The sequence below is a fragment of the Manacus candei genome, unplaced genomic scaffold (genome assembly GCF_025592945.1).
Source record: "Manacus candei isolate 608988 ecotype Guabito, Panama unplaced genomic scaffold, ASM2559294v1 h1tg000056l, whole genome shotgun sequence".
Taxonomy (NCBI): Eukaryota; Metazoa; Chordata; class Aves; order Passeriformes; family Pipridae; genus Manacus; species Manacus candei.
In genome coordinates, this window is record NW_026138104.1 from 4,101,620 (window position 1) to 4,125,854 (window position 24,235).

At 38.0% G+C, this 24,235-nt stretch overlaps 1 protein-coding gene across 3 annotated transcripts in view; it reads right to left on the minus strand.

The window, feature by feature from the left end:
• The window catches only part of RSU1 (Ras suppressor protein 1), a 103,612-nt gene that overhangs the window by 49,452 nt on the left and 29,925 nt on the right, over positions 1–24,235 (minus strand). For all 3 annotated transcript variants that reach the window (XR_007907004.1, XM_051802479.1, XM_051802478.1), the window contains exons 6-8: positions 23,021–23,103; positions 22,635–22,749; positions 9,403–9,535 (exon numbers count right to left, since the gene is read on the minus strand). Coding sequence is in view for 2 of the 3 variants with exons in the window: in XM_051802479.1 (XP_051658439.1) it covers positions 9,403–9,535; positions 22,635–22,749; positions 23,021–23,103 (331 nt within the window). In the remaining variant the exon portion in view is untranslated. The remainder of the gene's footprint in view (positions 1–9,402; positions 9,536–22,634; positions 22,750–23,020; positions 23,104–24,235) is intronic.

Genomic DNA, 24,235 nt, shown 5'->3' on the forward strand with positions numbered 1-24,235 from the left:
TAAGTTGTACCTTGCTTTCTTTGTCTGCTTGATGTCTGCTCTCAAATAATCGAGGTGTCTGTATTTAAACACATTTTTAACATCCCTTTAAAACTACTGACACCAGAACTGAATTCAGTATCAGCCCCAGCTGTTGTCAGGTTAGTGAATACGGGAATAGGAACCTACTACTTACCACATCAGCTGGGGCTGATACTGAATTCAGTTAGATCTTTCAGGTATAGCACTGAACTGTGAGCTGACAGTGCACTCTTCAATTATATTATGTCTCTTAAAACATTTTTCAGTGCTGATTGCTTTCTGGAAAGAAGTATTCACTCGTTTTTATCTCCTCCAGTAATCATAACCACACCATGTGGTATATACCTTGTGAATCTTATTCACATAACTCTTCTTTGAGCTGCTTTAAAATACACTATGTACAGGGACAGTTCATTAAACAATCCAAGACAGCCCATACTTCCACTGTTGTTTTTCACCAAGTTCCAGGTCATCAGAAACAACTGTATATTTGCTTCCAAATACCTTCAATGATTCCAGGTCAGATCTCTGTGAAGCTCACCAGAAATGTCCCTTTTGGTAACTGTCTCCCAAGACCTATTGTTGTTAGTTCTTCTCAAGTGTTTAACTGAAATTAAACAGTGCTCATTTTCTAATGAAAACATTGTGCAGCTGTAAAAGCTAAATGCCTCACAAAATTCTGTGGTTTAACAGTTGCCTTGACAAACCAATTTTGTAATATTTCTTCAGGAAATAGTTCTCAAAATCAGAGTCACGCCTTAAAGTGTAAGAATTATATTCATACTACAGTCACGTTCTTTAGATCATCACTAGTAGAATTCCATGTCTTCTTCACTATTTAACTCAAAATTGATTTTGGAGTAAATCAGTTCAAAATAAGCAAGTTTGGTCCATTTGCCTTCCTTGATATTGGAAGGATACTGGCACTTCTGTCACTTTTTGGTGTTTCCCTGATATAGCAATTTAACTAAGACTGAATTTTGGTGACTCCAGACTCTGTCAGTCAGGTCTGCTAAACCTTTTGACTGGATGTCTAGACGCCTGGAGGTTTAAAACCATTTCTCACAACGAATGTTGGGAACTGAGAAATTTTTCCTAAAAGATCATCCAGCTTGCACTGAACACAGAACAAAAGCATAACAAAATATTAATAATTTCCTTCCCTTGTCATTATTAATAATCTATCACAGTTCAGAAAAGGGCCCATTTAATTTCTAGGATTTATCATAATCAGATAGCCATAAGCAGTCTCTTCAATGACTAACAAGATAGATCCCACTTTGGACCAGCCATCTTTCCCACTGCACAAACTTTATTCAATCCCACCTATCATTTTTCCTGCTCAAGGTGCCATTTCCCAGCAGCTGCACATCTCACTCTCTGCTTGCCTGCTTAAACCCCAACTTGTCCTCTAGGCCAGGTCCTTGATCTTGTTGCTTACCACTTTCTTTGCATACCACTCCCTGTTGCTCATTTGGGATTTTACCATAATTACCACTGACTTTTAATACAGCTACTGATCTTGCCTTGCCCTATAGTTTGGTGTAACTTTGAATTGTTTCCCTACTCAAATCCTGTATCCTACCATAACTGTTTCCCTAACTTTAGTTTCATCAAGTCCTCAGCTTCTGCACTTAACTACTACTTCATTCGAATTCCACTTCTAACATAGCCCTAGACATCTGCCCCAGTGACTTAAGCCCTGGGTTATCATCCTTGACATGGTAAATGGATTACTACATAATATTCTAAACTTTACAGGAAAGTTCATATTAAAGGAAATGGCAAATATCAGTAGTTACACCAATATTTATATGTGCAGTATCTATATCTGTCAGATACATCACTGAAAGCTTTGTTTTTATTACATATTCATCTTAGTAATATATAAACAAAAATATACAGACATACTGTTATTATTGTTTATCTTTCAACATGGGTTCTAGTTTGCTCTTCTTTAGGGAAGAGTTACAGATTTGCATGTAAATGTTGTCTAAAGATGTCAGGACTCCTAGTCATCTATTTTCTCTGTTGGAAATAATGTACTAATATATTTATCAATTTTTAAAATACAGCCAATAAATACAACATTTAGTTGGAATACAAATCAGCATTTTCATATAAAATATACAGTACCATGCCCTCAATACAACAGAACCAAACATAAATGACATTTTTATATTTCCCCACATCAGGTTGATAAAAGATTGTTATTGGTGAATTTAAATTTTTTTACTGGTACGTGATCAAAATTTGTGAATCAGGACTGTTATGACACTTGTTTACTTCTCAGCTAAGATGGATCTTGCTTCCTGCCATCCTTTGAGAGAAGCTCATTTGTCATGCGTTCATTTTCACGGGAGATGTGGCATCCCAGAGACTCTCACCTAAGGTAGATCACTTCCACTACCTTTATCTAGTCTTTGAAACTACGCTAAAATAAATGGGGTTTATTATTCTCTTTCTTTAATTACTGTTCTTATTGTATTTTATTATCATTAGTATTATTAAATTTACGTTGTTTCAATTATGAAACCGCTATTATCTCAACCCACAAGGTTTTTTCTTCCCTGATTCTCCTCCCCATCCCATGGAGAGAGGGGGAGGGATTGAGCAGCTGTGTGGTATTTAATTGCTGGCTGGGCTTAAACCTCAACATCCTCAAACTACCAAAGAATACTAGAGCCAAAAGAAAAGAAAAACAAAGAAGGTAAATGGCATTTACTATGGCCTATTTTTCTTAGCAAGGCACGGCAGACTCACACTATTCAAGTTCTTTAAATCTTTATTGACCTCCGTGCATTATACAAACAGCTGAGGTGTCTGACTGAACTCCTTTGAATTCAATCTATAGACGTTTAAAGCAATCAGTCTTTGTTCCTCTCTGTGATCTTTATTTCCCTCGGGGAGTACAGAATATTAACCACCAGAAATCACTCCTGAGATCAACTGTACCTGGGGTTTTTTTTGGTATTTTTACAAGATTAGATAATGACTGGATAATTAATTTTACTTAGAGATAGCCAAAGAAAAGCATTCTCTCTATGTATCTCTTCAGTCTAAGCCAAAAAAGAAATATTATGATGACTTTCATAATCCCAAATGATTTTTCCTAATGAATATATAATTTATATAATAAAAAGTACTTATTAGGTTATTAAAAATTTTCAGTAATTTTAAACTATTGCTCAAAACTGCCATAAGTGTTTATTTAAACAGGTTATTAAATGCACAAATATGCAAAATTAATCTTATTTATATTAACAGACAGCAGAGCTTTACCTCCTTTAGTTTAATGTCAGTGGCACTGAGAAGTTCTCTTAATATATAGGAGAGTGTAATCTAACTTTTTAACTCCGAAATCAGGAGATATGAATACAAGGTCTGCCCACATCACAAACATGCCATCCTCTGCCACAAGCAATCATATACTCCTGCCCAAACTGATCAGTGCTCATTTTAAAACAAACAAGACTTTGGTCTTCATTTCTTCTGTCGGAAGCCTACTTCTATCAGAGAGTTATTACTTGCTCCCTTAATAATTAGAGACCTTCCTTTAAATAAACACCTGATCAGCCGATTTATATTTTTTCTTATGTCCACAATTTTTTTATGCCTTAAATGAAGTTTCTTCTTCCCCTTCTCCCTTCCATTGACAGTCATGACATCTGTTATCAGACCTTGCTTTGCTAAATAAACAAAATATCTTTTAAACCTCCTCTTCTTTCTTCTATATTCATTTCACTATCCTATTTCCACAGTTTGCCTGTTCCTGCCTGAATTCATCTTTCATGAACATAATGACCACAACTGCGTAATATTTCCTGTTCTGTACTGAAAATTTCCACTCTTTTAACCAAGCTCTGGGGATTGTGCTTATCTTTCTCTTCCCCTTACTCCAGCATATCACACTAGTGACTCAGAACACCTGTAGCTAATGCATCCAAGCCTTCCTCTTTGTTTTCTAATTCTTACTGTGTGGTGTGCTCATTCTTTTCTGTGCTACTAGTTTCGTACCATCAGTAAATGTCATTAAATACTCCTGCTTTTTGTGCTAACATAAAAACCCCCAAATTCTTGCAGGTCCAAGATAGCGCTGCACAAGTGACACCATTTCAGGACAATCTCTCCTCCTGTCAGTTCAACCTGCTTATGCCTCCATCTCAACTGCTGGCAATTCCCACTCGCCAGCATGCGTCCCAAGCACCAACACATGCATTTTTCACTTGTTTGACCTCTTTGCCACTCCTCGATAGGTGGTTTTACCAGTCATCATCTTTACATCTTGAACAGCATCAACCATGCAGCTGAACTTAAATAGGCTTAACAACTGTGGAATAAGAACATGAGTTATTTCAAGATACTATTTATATTCTACAGCACTACTCTGAGAATCTTGCCAGTCTCCTTTAGTTGTTAGAAATAAATGATAAAATACTTTTCATTAATATAGTCCAGAAGAAGAATATCTTACTTCATGACCTGTGTCTGTTGCCCTGGAAGCAGCTGCTACCTAATAGTGGGGGTCCAGTACAGCATTTTCAAGAAGGTGGGGAGATTGTCTCTAAATAGAGGGCTGAATCAAGAATGGATTTTTCCAGACTGTCACTGCTGATAAAATGAGGTTTTCAATTGCAATGCTTAGCACAGAGCAGCCTGCCCAGGGAAACCTATGTTCCAATGCTGCCAAGCGATATATGCTCAGCACTGCATTTGTCAAACCATTTCCTCTGCTAAGAGTTAATGTGTCAGTCTTGAAAACGGCTTGCTCTTCTACCACCTTTCCTGATGGAAATCTGAAAAGCGCAACTTACTTCCTTTCACAAAGCATTTTGTTGAGACTCTTGACTCCAAACTGACTGCCTCGTGGGGAAAACCTGCTTTCTAGAAACTTAAAAATGCTGACTGTTCCATCATAATTCTGCCTCACTGGAGTAAGGAGGTCAAACAGGGAAACAACAATTATTAAATATAAAGTGTTAAAAGGCCATTGCTGGGTTTAAGGACAGTTCAAACATGCTTGAAGTCTGAATGCTAATCTAAGCACTTGGGACTCTTTTGTTTTAGCTTTGATTACACGACCAGCAGACGATGACTGCAATAGACTCTGCTGTGATAAAAGCAAAAATCACTATCCTTTCTGTAGCAGATATAAACATGCAAAGAAGCAAGTTTCACATGAAGACTGATTAAGAGCACATGAATAATTCCAGAAATGCATCCAAAGAGCAGCTTTCTAGATTAACTCTGCTGTAAATGCCAGCAACCAAACCCACCCACTGGGACCAATTGCACATCTTGGCTTTACCTCAGCTTAATCAAATCACTAATTATCTTACACAGATCCTGAGGAGCATCACAGGATTTTCATTCTTCATAGGAGCTTAATTCACTGTTTTCTTTCAAACATTTATGTCTGTCTGCACTTATCTAAGTACATTGTAACCACTAAATCACACAATCCATCATCTCTTTGTCAGTATCCTACACCGAGAAGATCCTCTGAGAATATGCTTACAACATAAAGGTCACTCTGAAAGTTGACTAAAGGCATGAATAAAAAATAAAACATTTAGTTAAGCCCTTTGTGGAGATAAGGCTGCCATTACCCTTTATTGTTTAAGCAAGTTCTTCAACTGCTTTTCAACACTATTGTGACATCACACAGAGAGTTTAAAGGCAGCTCCTGAGTATATACAGAATCAAAGCCAAAACTGAGTTTACTAAAGTTTCAGAAAGTTACACAGCAGTGAGAGATTAAGAATCATTATATACTTGGCAAACTGACCTATTTCCAAATGATGCTGTCACAGGATGATATGTGCAGTGGGCGTATTTTAGCCAACAAAAGCTAGCAAAGTGCCAAGAGCTGCTGAATTTCCTGTTAAGAATTAAGAGCCCCTCCACACACATTTTCCACTACAATATATGGCCCATCTTTTTGTCAGCACAAGTCTTTCCTGAAAAATTAGGGTTGAGAAAAAAATCACCGGCCACCGTTTCTCTTGAAAAGTAAGGAAATTAAAGGAAATGAAAAAAGATACAAAAAGAAGAGCTGATCTGAGGGTCCTACCGGTTAACGTGCTTCTGAAACAAAGTGCAATTCCAGTTTTATACTTGGTGCGTGAGCACCATGTAAAATGGGAGTGTGAAAATGTAAAAGTATGCGAGACAAATGACATTTTATCTTTAGACATAGTCATCCCTCATGGGTGTCATGCCTACTTATCAATTAATCACTACAGCATGAATATCTTAAGACAAGGCTAAAAATGAGGGGTAATTTTTCACTAAATATGCTTGAAACAGCCAGTACATTTCACAAAGGAAAGAAGAGGTTTGTGATCTATTTTGCAGTTGCTTCGTAAGTGCAACCTCACAAAACCTGAATGGAGATCCCTGACACTAACTGCTGTGATGACTTGTGCCAGCCATCAATAGAAACCTCAAGGTTTAGTGAGTGCATTGCCAAGACTCAGTGAGTTACCACTTCCTGGCTAAGTTAACAGCAACTGAGCAACTATGAAGTACTAGTCATTGCAAACATCAAATAAGAAGTATTAGCATAAATCATGTAGTGAAATGTAACTTGATAAGCCTCTGAAACTTGGCACTTTTGACTCCATGAGCATGCCCTCATTGTCTTGGCTAGTATAGACAATGTTAAATATGTAAATGAAGTAAAATCAATATTTCCTATCAGCTAGCAAAAGAAATGGGCATAGGGAGACAAATACACCCTCTGGAGCTCAAAATTCATCTGCCATACAGATGCATAGGTCTGGTTATGGAAGTCCACAACATCTTGTACCTGCAAGTAAACTTACTGATCTGATGGTCATCTGCTAATATATGTTCTATCCTCTCAGTGTTTTAAGTGAGGTTATCTAAACAGCATTCTATCCAATCACCCATTTAACTGTACTGTTTTGCCTCACAGTAAAAGTTAAGCTGTCTGGATCTATTAAATGTTGCAAGATATTTTTTTCTTTTGGCAGAATGATATAAAAAAACCTACCAAAAACCCAAGAGCTTAATTTTCCTTAGTTATATACCTGCAGGGGAAAATACTACATTCACATCTCAACCTTGTGATTTGCTTAATGAGAAATAAGACACACTGCTTGAAGAAAGCTCTGAAAGAAAAAGGCAGTTGAAGAAAGTGTATAGCTGTTAGCAGGAAAAGACCAGCATTTCATCACAAAAAGCAGTTTTGATTTCTTCTGCATGTACAGCTTACCTGTTTTTGTGTACAATAATGCTACTAAGACCTGTTACCTAGACCATGCCATTGCCTTTGAGTTTTAACACCTAAAACCAAATGCAAACAGAAAAATGTCTGTAGGAGGTGGCATCCTAGTAATTCTCAGATCATATATTTAGAGGAAACTGGAAATAAGGACAATATTTTTCAGCAAGAAAATCCACAAACTCTCTTTATAGGAGATGAAACAAGTAAAATCAGGAATCAAAGGAAGTTACTAGTGGGATTCTAGCAAAATTATACGAATATTTTTATTATTTAAATATAAAATGCTGAAAATACAAAATTGACATCTAATTATTAACATGTTCCTGCATTTGGTTTTCCTCACTAAATTTTGAAAATTATGACATTTTAGCGTAATAAACTTCTAAGATCAAAGCTGAAGTCATGAATGAGCCACAGAAAGATCATCTGATTTTGATTTTTCTCCTTATTAATGGTCAGAGTCTGATTTTGCTTACACTGTTAACTATACATGCTTCAAACATTTACTGTGGATAAAATAAAAACTGGCCTATTAACCAAAAAGACACTGTTATGCCTCAGCAAAGAACAAGACAACAAACATAATATGGCTAATTTAGAACAAAGAACAACAACTGAGGTAACTGATGAATTACAGAACCTTTTTGTCAATTTTGATTGCACAAGGAAAGTTGCCAGAGCAGTTTAATATACCCACAGTTATAAATTTTTATTTATTTTTTTTTATTATAGATACATAACAACAGTCCCCACACCCCCCAACCAAACTAAATGTAGGTCAAATTCTCAAAACCGCACTTCAATCCCTGAAACTTTGCTGTCTTCATGATGCCCAGAGTGGTCCCTCTGAGAAGGGCATGAGGGTCCCTAATCTACATTGCTCAGCAAACAGAAATATAAGATTGACAATATAAAATGAAATTACGAAACATTATCAAGAAACCTGGATGCAGCTACACAATAGACTGTGGGAAGGAATGGTCCAAGGAGATAGGCAGCTGTTTCCCTACACCATGTCTGTACTACAGAGTACTACTGTAAGAAGGGTGTTGCAGCCTACTTAAATCTATGAATAAATCTGTCTTGAGAACATGTATTACACCATAAATATCAGGACACTTCTGAGACACAATTTTTGCAACCACTCTCCCATCTGTGATTCTTTTCACTTAAGTTCTGTAACTGAAGAACGGCCTACCAAAGCCATTGCTGAATCACTTAGTTTCATATAGAAATTTACATCTCAGTTACTTAACTGGAATCTCCCAACCGTCACTCGTGAATACTCTTCTCTGGTAATTTTGTTCAGACAGATACCATATAAAAGACTGTCAGAAATGCTTCTAAATTGTTAAAAGATATTGTTTAAATAAAGGGGAAATGCAAAAACTATCTTTCCAATCCAGAGGTAGTATTGTTGTTGTATTACCTACTGCTGCTAAGAAGACAACAGCAGGATTGCTGTTAAGTCCCCTAAAAATCCATCTGAAGTTTTACTGTGGACTGGTAAAATGAAGATTTTTACTTAAAATAAATATTTCAATTCAGTGCATGATGGAAGACATTATTTCATAAACAAATGCTTAGCATCTGTACATGGAATTTTGCATTAAAATGGAGAAGCCCCAGCACACAGCTTAATTTACACTGTTCAACATTTACACTGTTGAAGAAAGCACTAGTACCTATATTTGACTTACTAGGGTTGTAGACTTCTGTAAACTAGTCCAGATCAAAACAGGTTTGAATTCTGGACATCTCTCAAAACATAACAATAGGCATCCAAAAACTCAACAATTATCTATTTCAATCTATAAAACCTTACTGTACATACTTAAAATTAATACTTCTCAAAAGACTTGTAATGCTCATTCTTTTACACCTCTCATGTTACACAGAAGTAAACAACACATGTAGGACAGTATCAAACAGTTTTTGAGCTTTCTTAACATGTCTACATGAATCTTATTTACCCTTTTCTTGGCAAAATTCCTTAATATAAATGTACAGGCTTGCATATTTGCCCTGAATACCAAGTCACTGCATGGATTATGAAAGAAGTGTGTAGCCAAGCACACTACAGGGAAAAAACCAAACACCACAGCTACAGTATATAATGTAATACTTACTATTTATATGTTTCTGAACGAATGTATTCAAAAACATGAGATACTCCAAGCTGGAACTGGTCAGCAATAGGGGTAACCCAAGGATTGTTCTCTGCTTTGAAGACTTGCTTTTGACCAGTCAAATCCAAATTACCTGAGGGATTAAACAAAACAGCATATGAAAAACACTTGAACCATTAAAAATTTGAAAGAAATACCCTCTGTGCATATAAAACCTTTTCATTCATTTCAGAGAGCATGGCCATAATAAAAGTAAGCATTTCACCCTTAACACAGAGGAACAGGAGGACACAGTAGTTCCCACCATGACGAATGCAGTTCCACTCTATTATTTCAGTGCTGCTACACACTGCACAGCAGGGTTGGACTCCACCCGCTGCATATTATATTTATTCATCAAGTCAGTTTTAAGCAGGACCTGACAGCACATGGGTGTGGGCCCTCTCCACCATGATCTGCAGGAACAAAAGGAGAATGATGCTTCGGTAGGAGTCTGCTCTGCTTGGCATTGCAGAACATTTCTCAATTCCTCCTCCAAGCAAAACACCAACAAGCAATGCCCAACAGGCTTTTTGTCCTCTCAGTGCCAGCCTGTTGTCTGAACTGAGATCCTACCCTAATCTGTGATTAGAGTGCCATACACTCAGAAACACAAACTAACAGCATCATTCTTGTAGCATGCCAGTTTTACCTATTCTGTTGACAGGAAGACTTAAGAGACCTATTAGGGGGTTGCTTAGGGTTTTTTGTTTGTTTGTTTTTTAAATGTTTACCACTCAACTCCAAAACAGTCCACGCTCCACTGAAACTCCTCATGACTATGGATACAAAGGGCTGAATTCCAGGACAGTCTAGCCATTGAAATACTTTGTGTTCTTTAAATTAAAATAAGAAATCTATGGTACATTTTCAATTTATTTTTGTGAATTTTATGATGAAAAGAGGCCTACCCTCCTCCTAGAAATCTAAAATAACTAAAAAAAAATAAAATTCTTTAACCATGGGGAACAAAACAAAACAAATTACAGGGTTTTGAAGACTGACTGAGCCAAGCTGTTGGAGAAATCCAAAATCAACCTGATGCGCCAAATTTCCAAAATGAAAAGCCTGTTTAAGTGCAGGCAACGGGAGCTGCTGTGAGCCCTGTGCTTGCTGCCCACGCCGGCTGCACGTTCTACATGACAGCTAATCCTTGGCGTGTTTCTCTCTGTAAAAGGGGTTAACAACAATTAAAGACAGGCTATTATACTGTGTGAAAAGATGCCAAGCATCTCATACTGGCCTATCACCGAGTCACCATTACCTTAACAAGCTCATCTGCCAGCTGTCTGTGGCAGGTTGGTTTGAGCTCACAGCCCGTCAGTCAGCGCGGCCGCCGCGCTCCGCACGCTCCAGTGCGCCTCGTTAGGAGCCTCGCGCCCGTCTCCTTTATTAAAGGACGTGGCAGCACTGTTCTAACAAGGATCAGGAAAAAGGATTAAGTACTGTGACAAAGAGGACCTAATAAGCTAGAAAGCAGTGTATCTAAGTCTGTGCTGGCTGAAGGCGCAGGCTGGTGCTGCTCACTATCCAGCTCTCAGGCTGAAGCTGCCGGGGAAGCCGGCCAGCGTGGCGATTAGCTGTAACCCTCTGACCAGGGCTGCTGTGAAGATCATGTATCACTCAGGGTTTGCTTTGCAACTGTAAATTGGATTTCCCATTTTATTACCTGCAAAAAATCCCATACGCTGCTCTCCAAAACTACCAACACTGTAAGCATTCTGCAGGTACTGCATCAGGGTAAAACGATCGATCTGTGTACAACTAATAAAAACAATTAAATCTGGGGAGGCAAGCTTGGCTCCATCATGAGTCAAGTTCAATGCCACCTATAGGACTAAGTCACATGTTCCCAAAATCTCAATAGGTCTTGGCTGAATCCTCTTGACCTGAGCTGTGTCAGAAATTTATCATCCAGGGAAGGTTGCCACACATTTCCATTCCCACAGTGCAGTGTGCTCGTTTAATTTCTAACACCCGTTTAATACCAGTATGGCCTGTTTAAATGTAATTAACTGTAATAATTACTACTCTACTACAGCTGAAGAAATCTTACAGCAAACCCAGGACTGCTCAAGTAAAATGATCTGTAGGTCCCCATGCCAATGTAATAGCTTTATTTTCCTCTGTCTTCTGTTTTTCCCAAAACACACTGGAGGCAGGTACAAATATTACTTTTTACCTTCAGAGGGAAGAGGGAGGCAGAGACCCTAATTAATCTAATTACAGAGAAACGGGGTACACAAAAGTTCAGCATCCGCACTGAAATCCACCCCTCCTTGCCCAGGACGTCCTTCTGGGAGTCCTGCCAGCAGCAGCTGGCCTGGCAGCCCATCCCACCGGCCACCTAGAGCTGGAGTGAGAGCCCAGGGATTTTAAGTGAAGAATTTAATCAAGTGCAGTGGTGAGAAAAGGAACAATTTGTCTGTCCTCGTGGAAAGCACCAGGCAGAGAGTGGGTGCTTCTCTGCAGGTGAGTGGGCTTCCTCACAGAAGGCAGGAAGGAGAGGGCAACCAATGCTTTAAAATCCTCCCCGTTCAAAAATAAAATTTCTATATAGAAATGAAGGACAGAAATGGACAGAAATTAAACAGGATAAGAAGTTACAGAGAGACTGCGGGAGGAAATGGCGTCTAACACTCCAGGCACAAGGCAAGCCACTTGAGCACAAAGAGGCCGCATAATTAAAACAGACAAAAGGGAAACGAGTCACTCCTGCACCATACATTGCTTGAGGTCATATCCAGGTGTCCTTTCTGGGTGTACCTAATTCTGCTCTGGCTGCAGGACATCCATCAGTCCCAAGCACAAGCCCAAAGTCTCAGTAACATCTCAGGAACAGTACATTCAGGGGTAACCAAACACAGGAGCGCTGCACGGACTCTTCTGCTGCAGTGCACCAAGACAAACCCAAGGGCACGGAAGAGATGCTCACACCTGCCTGAAGCAATGGCTCTGGTACCAAGCTCACTGCAGGAGAGCTGTGCAACTGTACACCTTACAGATGTGTCCCTGTCCCTCCCATCCCCAATAGTCTCCTTTTTTATGGTAGCACCATGTTAGGAAATGCTATTACTCCATCCCTGCAGCACTAGAGCCATTCACCAGGGAAAAAGCTATGGCAGATGCGCCTTCATGCATATTGTCTAACAGCAGCATCAGCAGAACACCATCCCCAGGGCTTTAGGAAATTTATATACTGTTCTGCTACACAGATCACATCAAATCCCTCAGATATTTTTAGTAAGCAAAATACAAAATTGCTTCTAGTAAAAACCCAGCACTGAAGATTCAATCACAAAACATATTAGGGTTGGAGACTGCATTGGTCATTGCTGTTTTGTTCTTTTCATACACATCAGCCTATTAAAAATATTTATCATCTCTAAAATTTGGCGTAACTTGTTCACTAAAATTGTATTTCTTCATTGTGGACTTAAGGTTCTTGATATTCTGCCTTACTGAAGGAGATCAGCTCCACCGAAATGCAACACAATCATATGCCTCTGGTAAGAGAGGAACAGCCCGTTATCTTCAAGACTAGTCAGCACAGCTCCCTTCCTAGATCACATAAATGTTTTTCACATTATTTTTGAGTGCTTCTAAAACTATTCTAATAAATGATCAAAGCTATACATTCCAGAACCCAGGTCTAACATGCTTAAAGAATATTCAAGTCCTGAGTCTGAAGGATACTTTTTTTTACACTTTCTACTTTCGCTAAACATAGATTTCCAAATAGGAGGAATGCAAAGTGGACATATGCTGCTACCAGCAAGCAGACACTGAAAAGAGAAGAGTCTGGAAAGAGAAGAGCAGAGATCTAACAGCTGACTAGTGTGCGTGACTGGCACAAAATGACCAAAAGCCTTCTAAAAGGAGTAGCCAGCTGTGTGATCTTAAAAATGCCTGATCTTGGCATTTTTATTCCTGTCTCAGCACTTATTGTATCTAAAGATGATCCTGAATCCTTAAGTTTGATTGGATCAATGTGACTTAACTTCTGTGTTTAACTCACCTTAAAACCAAATTGCTCCTAATGCCCAACTACTAAGCTGCGCAGACCTGAAAACTGTCTGCTGCCTGAACCTCTTATTGGCTGCCACCTCGGAGCTACAGTAAATAGATCTACACCAGAACTCCTGAAAATTCAAGGGCAAAATCAAAGTATGCATATTTTTAATTTTAAAGTATTCTAATTTAACCATCCATTGACTAAAAGTACCATTTATCACTGCTTACATTCAGAGGTTCCACCGCCATGAGTGGACAGAAGGCACATCTCATATGACAGTGAGCACATCCCATCCTGACTGACATTAAAAGGAAAAGAAGGTAGCTACAGTTTTCCTGCACCTGTCTCAATGAATCTATCCTGCATTTGAGCTAAAACATGATCATTAATGTTTCTTGTTATTTTTCCTTCAGTGCTGTTGAAATAAAGAGTGGTTGGTGTGAACATTCGTGTTTTGCTCAACTGCCTGCAAAGGTCAGAAAAGAGCTCATAATAGAAAATAAAATGATGCCTCCCACAGTCGTGTTTGCAGACAGTGTCAGAGCCAGTAATAACACCACCTATCACTTTGACCAAGGGTGTCTCCAGACTTCCCAGGCTCCTCCTGTCCATTAGATACAGCCTGTAAGCGCCTCTTACATACAACTAGAAGCCCATCATCCTCTTGTGATGTATGATGTATGAAGTGTGCAATGTTTACTCCATGTATGTATACTTGATGTACAGTAAGGTATGACTAGGGTACATGGGCATTACTTAAACATGAGAAAACAGAATGAACGCAAACCTGGATTGTCCTTTCCACTTGAACACCCCTTGGTAACACTTTAAATACTTTCAAAAATTAAAAGGTGAAATTAAGTAATTAAACAACTCTGACATTTGAGAACTGAACATTGGCATTCAACATAAGAAACATGATCCTAGCTGTAAAATGCCAGATCAACGCTTCTTTGTAATGGTTTAAATTCATCCCCAGTGGAGCTTCATTAAAATCGATGGAAATAATTTTTAGCCTGTATACTGTTGAGTTTAACATCTGTGTCCCATTGATACTCTGACTCACATCCCAGCCTACACTGTACTTCGCTGACCTCAAGGAGAGTCCTCAAGCTGTAACACATCCCTTTTAGTGATTCCTCTTAAGACTGCAATTTAAATATTCTTTCCCTTTACCACACAAAGGTCTTACTCTCTGTCATAGACGTGACAAGAAGAACAAAATTAGTTTTATTATTTAGACATAAATACCTTTGAATCCTGTTTTATTAAACCCTAAGTAAGGGATCAATCCACTACACTAAATTTAAACCTAGGTTATATGTAAAAATATGTCTGTCCTGGCTTGTTTTAGATTTGCTTTACACTATAGGGCTTATAATTTTTATTACTTTTGTGGCATTTGCTTTGTCTCAATAGAGAGAGAGACTAGTTTAAGCATGGGGGTGGAAGAAATATCATGACTATTATGTCATAAAAATGATGCCAAAACAATTAATTGTGAATGATGTCTTAAAATCTATGTAAAAAAATGAAAATATATACTGCTTTCTATGCCACAAAGTATTATAAAAAGCAAATTATTTTTACCCTTATCTTAAGCACATGTAGACTGTGCATCAGTAACTCGTACCATTTCTATAAACAAGTAAGATCATCTCTGTTTTGAAGACCTCCATCATTTTTGAAGGATTAGTAACAGAAGAGAGTAGATTTAAACAGTATTTATAAAGCAGCATTAAGACAACAGAGAGCAAAGTCTTCTTGTACATAAGTGAGGTGTGACTCAATCTCTTTGGAACCAGCAGTAATATTCACAGAAATATTCACTATGATAAACAAATCTAAATCTCCATAGCATATGTCGAAAATGTAAATTTGGTTATTGATGAGCTTCTACGCACTAAAAGAGAACAACTAATAAGTCTAAACCCAGACTGAAACGCCTCCAAAAGATGGATCCCAGGGACATTTTTGCTCTCTCACCCCTACATTCTTGTACTGGAGAAGGTCTAACAGTATCACTTCAAGTCATCAGCACTTCAGAGAACCCCAACATAGCATTTGTGGCGGTTCTACACAACAGGGGAAAAGGTTCAAGCCTTAAATAACAAGCAATCAGATTCAGTACATGCAAATTAACCAGATACTCCAGAGCATCCATCAGACAGAAGCAGACTGGACATCTTCCTCTGGCTCCTTTCCTAACCACACAATGGGAATGCCTGCAACCTCACATATGAGTGTTAGACAGGAAGCCTCAGGGCAAAAGAAGGCTGAAGGAGCAACCTGAAAGCCAAACACTGAAGCCTAAGCCCATCCTCAGTTTTACAATTACTTTCAGGGACAGAAAATAGGAGTGCAGATATCGCAATATCACACATTATTCTAACAACTTCTTAGATGTAAATGAGAACTTCCAATAACGAGTTCAGAGATGACACCCCAACTTCAGAATTCACTTGAATACATCTAACTGTAGATCTCTGTGTCAGTTCAGTAGTTGAACAGCTTACAGAGACTTTTCAAACAGAAGAACATCTGGTCTGAAAAACATCAGGGATGGAGGCTCTGCCAGTGGTGTCTTGTTCAAACGGTTCATCACTGCCAAGACACATTCTTTATTTCAGTGCTGAACTAAGCTTAGTTCTAAAACGCTGTTGCTCCCTCTGCCCATCTACAAGGGAAAAGATCAACTGTGCTTTCTTCTCACGGAGTTAGTGAGGATCAGCAGCCAAGTCTCCTCTCACTCTTCACTTTGCTAGGTTATATAGAGTCTGATTATTCTGTGATACTAATACATAATAGCTACTCCCTTTGCTTCAACTCTTAGTAAAAGGAACACAGCTGAAATAAATAAAGTAAAAGTAGACCAACTATATCTTGGAATTCTTTACCCTTGATTTAAATGTGAAGTGATATAAGGCAAACTGGTATTACCTCAGCTACAGCTATTACAATTGTATTGGAAGAAAATTTTACTCTCCAGTATATTTCATAGAAGAGAGTTTAAAACAAAGTAAATATAGTCCTGAGATATTTATACAAAATCCCAACATCATAGCAAAGGTCAGCCAGAATCATTATAATGGGAAGTCTGACACTTCAGCATGTGTCAAGACTGAAGATGAAGCCTGGGAAAGACAACAGAATGGATAAAACGCTGAACTACTCCCTTAAACCATACCCTTGCATTTCCATATTCAGGTGGTTGCAGGAGTGGTTAACTCTCTGGGAACAAGGGGAGAGCTGTGGAAATTTCTACCATCACAAGACACAACAAACTTGACCTTAGCAGAATAACTAGTAGAAAGAGTAAATAATAACAACACTCACAGATGAAAGCCATAAACCAGGAACTTATTTAATGCAGCACACAAGGCACTCCTCGCCTAACAACGCTCTGCTAACGGCTTGTACTGCCACATGACAAATCATGCTGTTTCATCAGCCAAACTCCACCACACACAGCCTTCAGGTACCAGGGCAACCAGCCCAGCTGATGCCGTCGTGTTGGTAGCTAAGAGGAAAGGCAGAAGAAAGAGCATTTTGACAAAAATCCAAGAAATTACTTCAAAATGTACTTTTTAAACTATATTCTTTCTAAAATTATTTCAAATTACTTATAACTTGATTAAATTCACTTCTCCCACATCCTCACGTAAGAGCAAGACCATTTACTAGAAGACTTACAAATACTGCTAAGTTTCACCGATTTCTCTTTGAAAGGTGACATGTTGTGCTGGAAATACCATTTCCTTCACTGCTCTGTGTGAGATCCCCGGCACTGACTGGGATCTCAAGGGGCAAACCGACAGCCACTGCTAAGTGTTCCCAGTGAAGAAACCCAAGGAACACACTACGCAGCAGACGAGTTTTAGAACAAAGGAAATTAATGTGATGTCAAAGTAGTTTAACATCAAAGACACTTTAATGGCACAGGAAGTATTACAGGCTTAGAGGATCAGCATCCCAATTTATTTTGAAATATATTGCACATTTTTTCTAGCATCAGAAACTCCCCCGGGATTCTCAATTACACAGGAATTCAACAGAGCATTCCCTCTTTGAAGGGTCCCTATCAGATCAAAATCTAGTTAATTTTAAAAAATTACTTCAAAAAGGATTCACTGTATTGTTTTTGCCCCACACCTTTGAAATTTCCATTCAAACACAGGTTGCCAAGAACTCAGAAGAGCGAAACCACTTTTAAGTACTGTGAAACAAAATGAACCAAATATAACCACAAATGCAACGTTTACTCAGATTGGCTCTAATTATGGTACTCTTACCTACAACAACTCTAACACAACAGATGAAATATCTGCTCACAGAAACATCATTATTATGTTGATTATACTTATAATCAGAGTACAGTCAACATTAGGAGAGCCCACACACACACTGTAGTCATCTGGGAAGTGACTGTAAGACTGGTATATTTTCAAAACTAAAGCAAGATCAAATCTGCATCTTGAAAAGTTTGCCAACAATTACAGCAGTGTAAGGAAAAGAATGGCTGTGGTGTAAATCTAAATAATGGGTTATAGAAACATCTTCCCGTGTATAATGAAACTGCAGAGTTGCCCTCTTCCCATACACCTTAATCCCCACCAAATACTCTCTGCAATCATCCTGGTTTCTAACTACATAACAAGTGCTGGGGTTTAGTGGTTTTAGCTTTTTTTTTTTATTTATTTTTTTAACTTAAACCTAAAATGAGAATTACAATTAGAATATTCACAGATTTTCACAGAAGCTTTTCTACATAAATAGCCTCTCCATAGCCTATCTTGTTACATACATTTTTTCTACTGTTCCTTCACTAATAACTGCTACATCAGCAGTCCTAGAAAGCAAGTTAGTTTTTTTATCCACCTTTGCCTTAGTTCCAAAAGTAGAAACGTAAGTTTTTAAATTGTAAGGTATCAATTAGCTGTTCCAGTGCTCAGAACTGTGTCCAAAGAGCCCCAGGGTGTTCAGACTTCCAACAAACACCAACGACCTGTACTGCAGGTGTGAGCAGTGCTGTGTTGTGACACAGGTAGAGTGCAGTGACAATTTATACTAAGATAAGAAAAGTTTGGCATTTACGTCAAGTGTATTTAGAAAAGAAATATCTTTTGTGAAATAAGTGATTCCTGTGTTTGCACATGCCTGTTATAATTACCTAAGTAAACTGCTATTTCGATTAATATTAATTTGAACAAACAACTGCAGCAACTACTTTGTGTAATATAATATTAATTCACAAATTCTAGAGCCATTTCAAAAGCCTAAATTTTAAAAGGTCTTCTCATGATGGAAATTCTTTTGGAAGGATTCCTTGGACTTTAAATTTAAAGCCAATTCTTTATCCACAGAAGGTAATTTAGCTGTTCAAAACTAAAGAATGATGAAAGAATTACACAGCCATTCTGACACAGAGATTTAATTTACAAAATGTTTCATGCTCCTTAAAAAGGAACACGGCTACTTACCCCATCAAGATCTTTTTTTTAAAATGCTTGAATTTTCTACTTTTCAAATATGTATGTAACTTTACACGTTTGACAGTGTTTCCCTTTACCTGAGGAAATTATTTGATAAACTAGAACAGTATTGAATAGCAACTTACAAGCCACAGATGCCAACATTCAATTTTGAAAAAGGAGGATGGTAAGCAGAAATGTATTCTTAGAAATCTCTGTTCTTCCATATGCATAAACATGAGCAAACCTCGTGTACTTGTGCACACGTGTATTGGCAGCAGGGTAATGCACACAGGCAATATTAGAATCTGGGGTTTAAAAATCATACCCTTCATTTTCACATCAAAACCTCAAACCTACAGATAAGCTGGTTACATTCTCTGGGTGGCTATTTAGTGACATCTTTGTGAATACTCTGCACCATATACCACCCTTACAGTCCTGACTCTGCTAAGAAAACCTTTATTGTGGTACATATGGGTGCACCCAGATGACCATACAATGAACATTAAAACACCATCACTGGTGATTCTAATTGCATCTACCACTTATGTGGTTCCTGTTTCTATTCAGCTTTCTTTCCAAACACCATTCTCATTGTTAAATGGTCAGAATACACAAAGCGACAGATTTAGTGCCTCCTTGGCAATTTATATAACTGACTGCAACTCTGTTGTTGCAGTGAATCATGATTTATTTGTCTCACAATGCAGCACATAACCTTTTAAATGCTAGGGAAAAAAATGCCAGCGCCTCTTTAAAGTTTATATATGACTGCCCACCACCATTCCTCATGAACGAGGTTTTGAGAGACAAATGATAAAAACAAGCTGCAAATTCCACCCACCTACTCCTGGCCATTTCCTGTGTTCATCACTCACACGTACTGTATTTACAGACAACCAGACCACCAGTGCATTCTTTTAGTGCCCTCGTTTCCTCCTGGGCAGGAATATTTTTCTCAAATTAGTGATAGGTATTCTCTGCTAAACACAAAGAAGGATAATGCCAATCTCCCTTTCACTGCTGCCACGTTCAATCACATCAGGTGACATTACAGGCAGGCTGTAGGGTTTTATTTATTGTCATCTCTCTCCACACCAAAGTTGCAATCCCAAGGCCTATGGCCTTTTTACATACCCTATTCTCCATGCCTTCTTCTGTACTTATTTCCATCACCTTCAAAAAACTGTTTAATGTAACACACACATGCCATTCTCCTCATCCAAATACACTGTTTTATCCTGATATTTTATACTGTGCCCACCTTCCTGGTAAATGAACATGTAATGACTCTCTGCTGTCCACCAGTGCCCAAACTAAGCCAGTCAAAAGCCTTCAGCACCTTTAATTATGAAAGTGATAATGAGAGAGAAAAGACTGTTTACTTTAAACGGAACAGCAGTAGCTCCAATTAATGCAAATAGGACCTACTCACTGCAAAACTATTTACCCAACATGTACAGCAAAAAGTATTTGGATAGTTCTGAGTACATTATAATTCAATTTTAAAAATTTAGGAGGGAGAACTCGGACCGCAGACAAAGATGGTTTTCCCTCATGTGGTGACTGGCATTGGCAGTCCACGCAGTAGGTTCCAACCCTCTCATACCACCTGTCATTGGCAGACTTTAAAACTGACTGCAAAGGTGTGTGTGCTTCCCTAAATTGCCTTCACTTGCAGAAGGGAAAACAGGGCTGCAGAGATGAAGTGACTTTCTAACCATTCAGAGATTCACACTTGCCTGTGGCCTACTCCTACTTGAGCTCAAACAACCCTTCCAAAACTACCCTGGCGTTCCATTCCCTAGATGTGTGCCTAGATGTTTAATAAACAAGAACATTACTTTTCACAGTAAATATGCCTGCAAGTTGCACAAGTTACAACTCTAGACTTCAGTGTAATGTTCTTCGGAAATATACTTCGAAATCTATTTTAAACATTTGAGATAGTTCTAGCATTATGCACGGCATAGCCTGTGATAGAAATTATGCCAACTGATGACAAATGAAGGTATTGAGCAAGGCCATAAATTTAATAAATTAATAAATGAAAAGTAAAATTTATAGAATATCTTTTGAGTAGTAAAGACCAGAGGTAACAAAGGACTTAGATGTGTCAATGCACCTCAGCTTGATCAGCTGGGGCAAAACTACAAGTCCTTTTTCTACCAGACTGTGATACTGTTCTATAATGCAAACAAATGCTAAATAAATGGAAAAACACTTCCCCTGGCCGAGTTTTGCAGGTCAGTGCAAAATAAACATTGAGAACTTTCTTTCAAACATTTCCATTTGGGTTGGATTTTGATAGTAAAACCATTTAACAGGGATTTGCTGTTAAGCTTGTAAGGCAGTTGCATGTTTAGAATATTTAATTAGCCAAAGAAGGTGGTTAGACTCAGTGCAGCATTTAACGTTCACTTTCTGAAAAAAACACAAAGGCTGTAATTTAGGAAGCTACAGAAAAGTACATTTACAGATACTACATGCGTCTGAAATGTTACTGCTGTTGAAAGAGACTTTATAAATGAATATTACTTACACAAAAAGCTAAAGAAAGTATACCTGTGTCAAGAAATAAACATCTGAAATGAAGGAAAAGAGAACAAATTTCATCCACCAGTGGTGAGGGGGAAAAGCAAAAAACCCCATAGTGGGTAAATAAATAAGAGTCAAAACAAACATCTTCCCCTGCCTCACAGAAGAAAAGTAGACACAAAAAGTATAGGTTGCAGACTGTCACATTTAAGCACATAGCTGCCACATTCTCCAGTGGGTCAATGCAAGTTCTTATGACAACAAATAATTTTACTTTATTACCCTAACTTTAGTCACTATCCTTCTGAGTTTTGGGAACTATTATTTGGAAGGTGCCAGTAGAAACAAAGCAGCTTCACCATGTAACAGTCCACAATTAAAAAAACCAAGGAACAGACCCTGTGTAACAGCTGTTTCAAACACAGGTAGTTGATGGAGCTACATTATTCCCAATGAAAACATTTTTAAATATTTAAAGATCTGAAACCAAATTTTGGCTTGGGGTAAAGAGGGACAAAATGGAATACTGCAATGCAAATTCAGCAAAATCAATACTTGAGTTTCAAAGAAAAACTCCAATTTATAGGTTAAAACGAGTCACCTATAACTGTATTTAAATGGCCAATATCACAAATTCAAAGTATATCAACCTGTTCCACTGCTTTAAGTGAAAGAGCTATCAATTCACTAAGAAAAGTGGGTTACTGAAAAACAAAAAAATTCCTCTAATTTATCTATATTTCACTCTAGTTGATCAAACTCCCATTTTTACAGGAACACTCACTAAAAAGTCACTTATGCTGTGCTTTTTGCTTAATATAATTCTGGTTAATCTAAATAGTGTTCTCAAAACCCAGTCAGAGACAAGAATTGTTTTGCAGACCCAATATTTATGATACATTATATAAAGCAAGATGCTACAAACAAATTGGCAGTCAGGTGTATTAATATACAGGAAAAATGTAACATGTAAAAAAGTAATAAAACCAAACACTCATCATCTTCCGGCTCCTCCTGTATATCCAGTAGGAGTCAAAAAGTGGGTATTTCTCAAGGAAAAGTAAATATTAGTTTATATAATAACTTAAGGATAATAATTTCAGAGGAAATACAGTGCATCATCGTTGTTATTAGAAAAATAAATAAATGATCATCCATAATCTTACCCAGTTCTGGGGGCAGCACAGTAAGACGATTTCCCTGGATATGCAGTTCCTTAAGCTGGGTGAGCTCACCAATTTCTTTAGGCAGTGATATCAGGTCATTGTCTCTAAGACTCAGCTAAGAACAAAAATATATTCAGTCAGAGCAATTTTCGGTTACCATAAAGCAGCTCAAAAGAGAACTCTACTCCCTGTTCCCCCACCATTCTCCTAAATGCTCAATTCTTCCAATTTATTTACAAGTGTCTTCTGGTAAACAAGAAATAGTTCCAGGTGTAGTGGTCTATTGCTGCAAACATAGCCTACCACTCTTCAAATTGACTGGATTCTATTCCTACAAGTGTTGCAAAAGTGAATTGATTTTCCAAGAATTTAGATAAATTACTTACTATCTGCAACTTTGTGAGCTTCCCAATATCTGGCGGCAGGATTTCAAAATCGTTGTCACTTAGATAGAGTGCACGCAGGGTGGCTGCAAATTAAATAGCAATATATAAACAGGGTGGCATATAACCCAACCATTTGAGGTCTAATCAATAAAAAGGAGTCAGGTTTGATTAATAACCCTGACTTGGTGGAAAGCCTTTGACATACCCAGGGCTCACAATAATAACAAGCAGGTCAAACTTAGATTTACTGGCTTATTGTATTGTTGATGAGTTCAAGAAAACACCTATATTCAAAAGGACTAGCACAATTAACAATTTCTGCAATAGTAATCTCTGGTAGATTCTGGTAAATGGTATGAATGCTCAGATGTCAGAATACAGTCATTACTCTTTATTACCCCCGATTCTTATTTATTACATCAATTTGCATCCAAAACAAACATTTTAAAAAAAAAAATCTGAGTTTTTTTGACAAATACACATCTATGTTAAGCTCTACAGAAAGCATAACCCAACACTGGCAAAGAGATCTGAAATTAGAGCAATGTAGAAAACTCAAACTGTGTAATTTGTAATTTCCATGCAAACTCTCTATGAAATTCACAAAAAAAAAAGATGACCCAACACAATCACGTAGTTTGCTATTATTGAATTAGCATACATGACAGTCTGAAAAACAAATTAAAATGGAGACTCACAAAGAACCATCAGGTGCAGCAGGAAAGAAGGTGGTCAGATCAGCAAAACCTCTCCTCCCCACCAGAGGAGATCCCATTTGTCTTACTCCTCCTCTTTTCATTTCAATAAATGTGACCATTTCTAATAATGCTGACTTAAAATTCTCCTCTGCCAGGTTACAATCACAACATCCCTCAGACAGTGGCACTCCTTCCTCTCCCCTCGCCTGTCACTTTGATGCTGAATGCACTGAACCTGAAGCCACTTCAGCAGAGTACACGGAAAAGATCGGTTAGGTAGCAGAACCACTGAAATCCAGAAAGTGCCAGAATTCAAGTTGCTTAGGCAACCATTTTGCACATATGCATCACAATACCTTTCTTTTAACTTGAGTGTATATTTTTAACATATGCAAAGGTCAGCTTAGGTCTACCATTCCTCTACCAAGCTTTGTAACCCTAGTGTATGTTTTAACATACTGGACACTTCAACATCGACACGCTGATAAAACTATTTCAGTAACGAACCGTCAGGAAC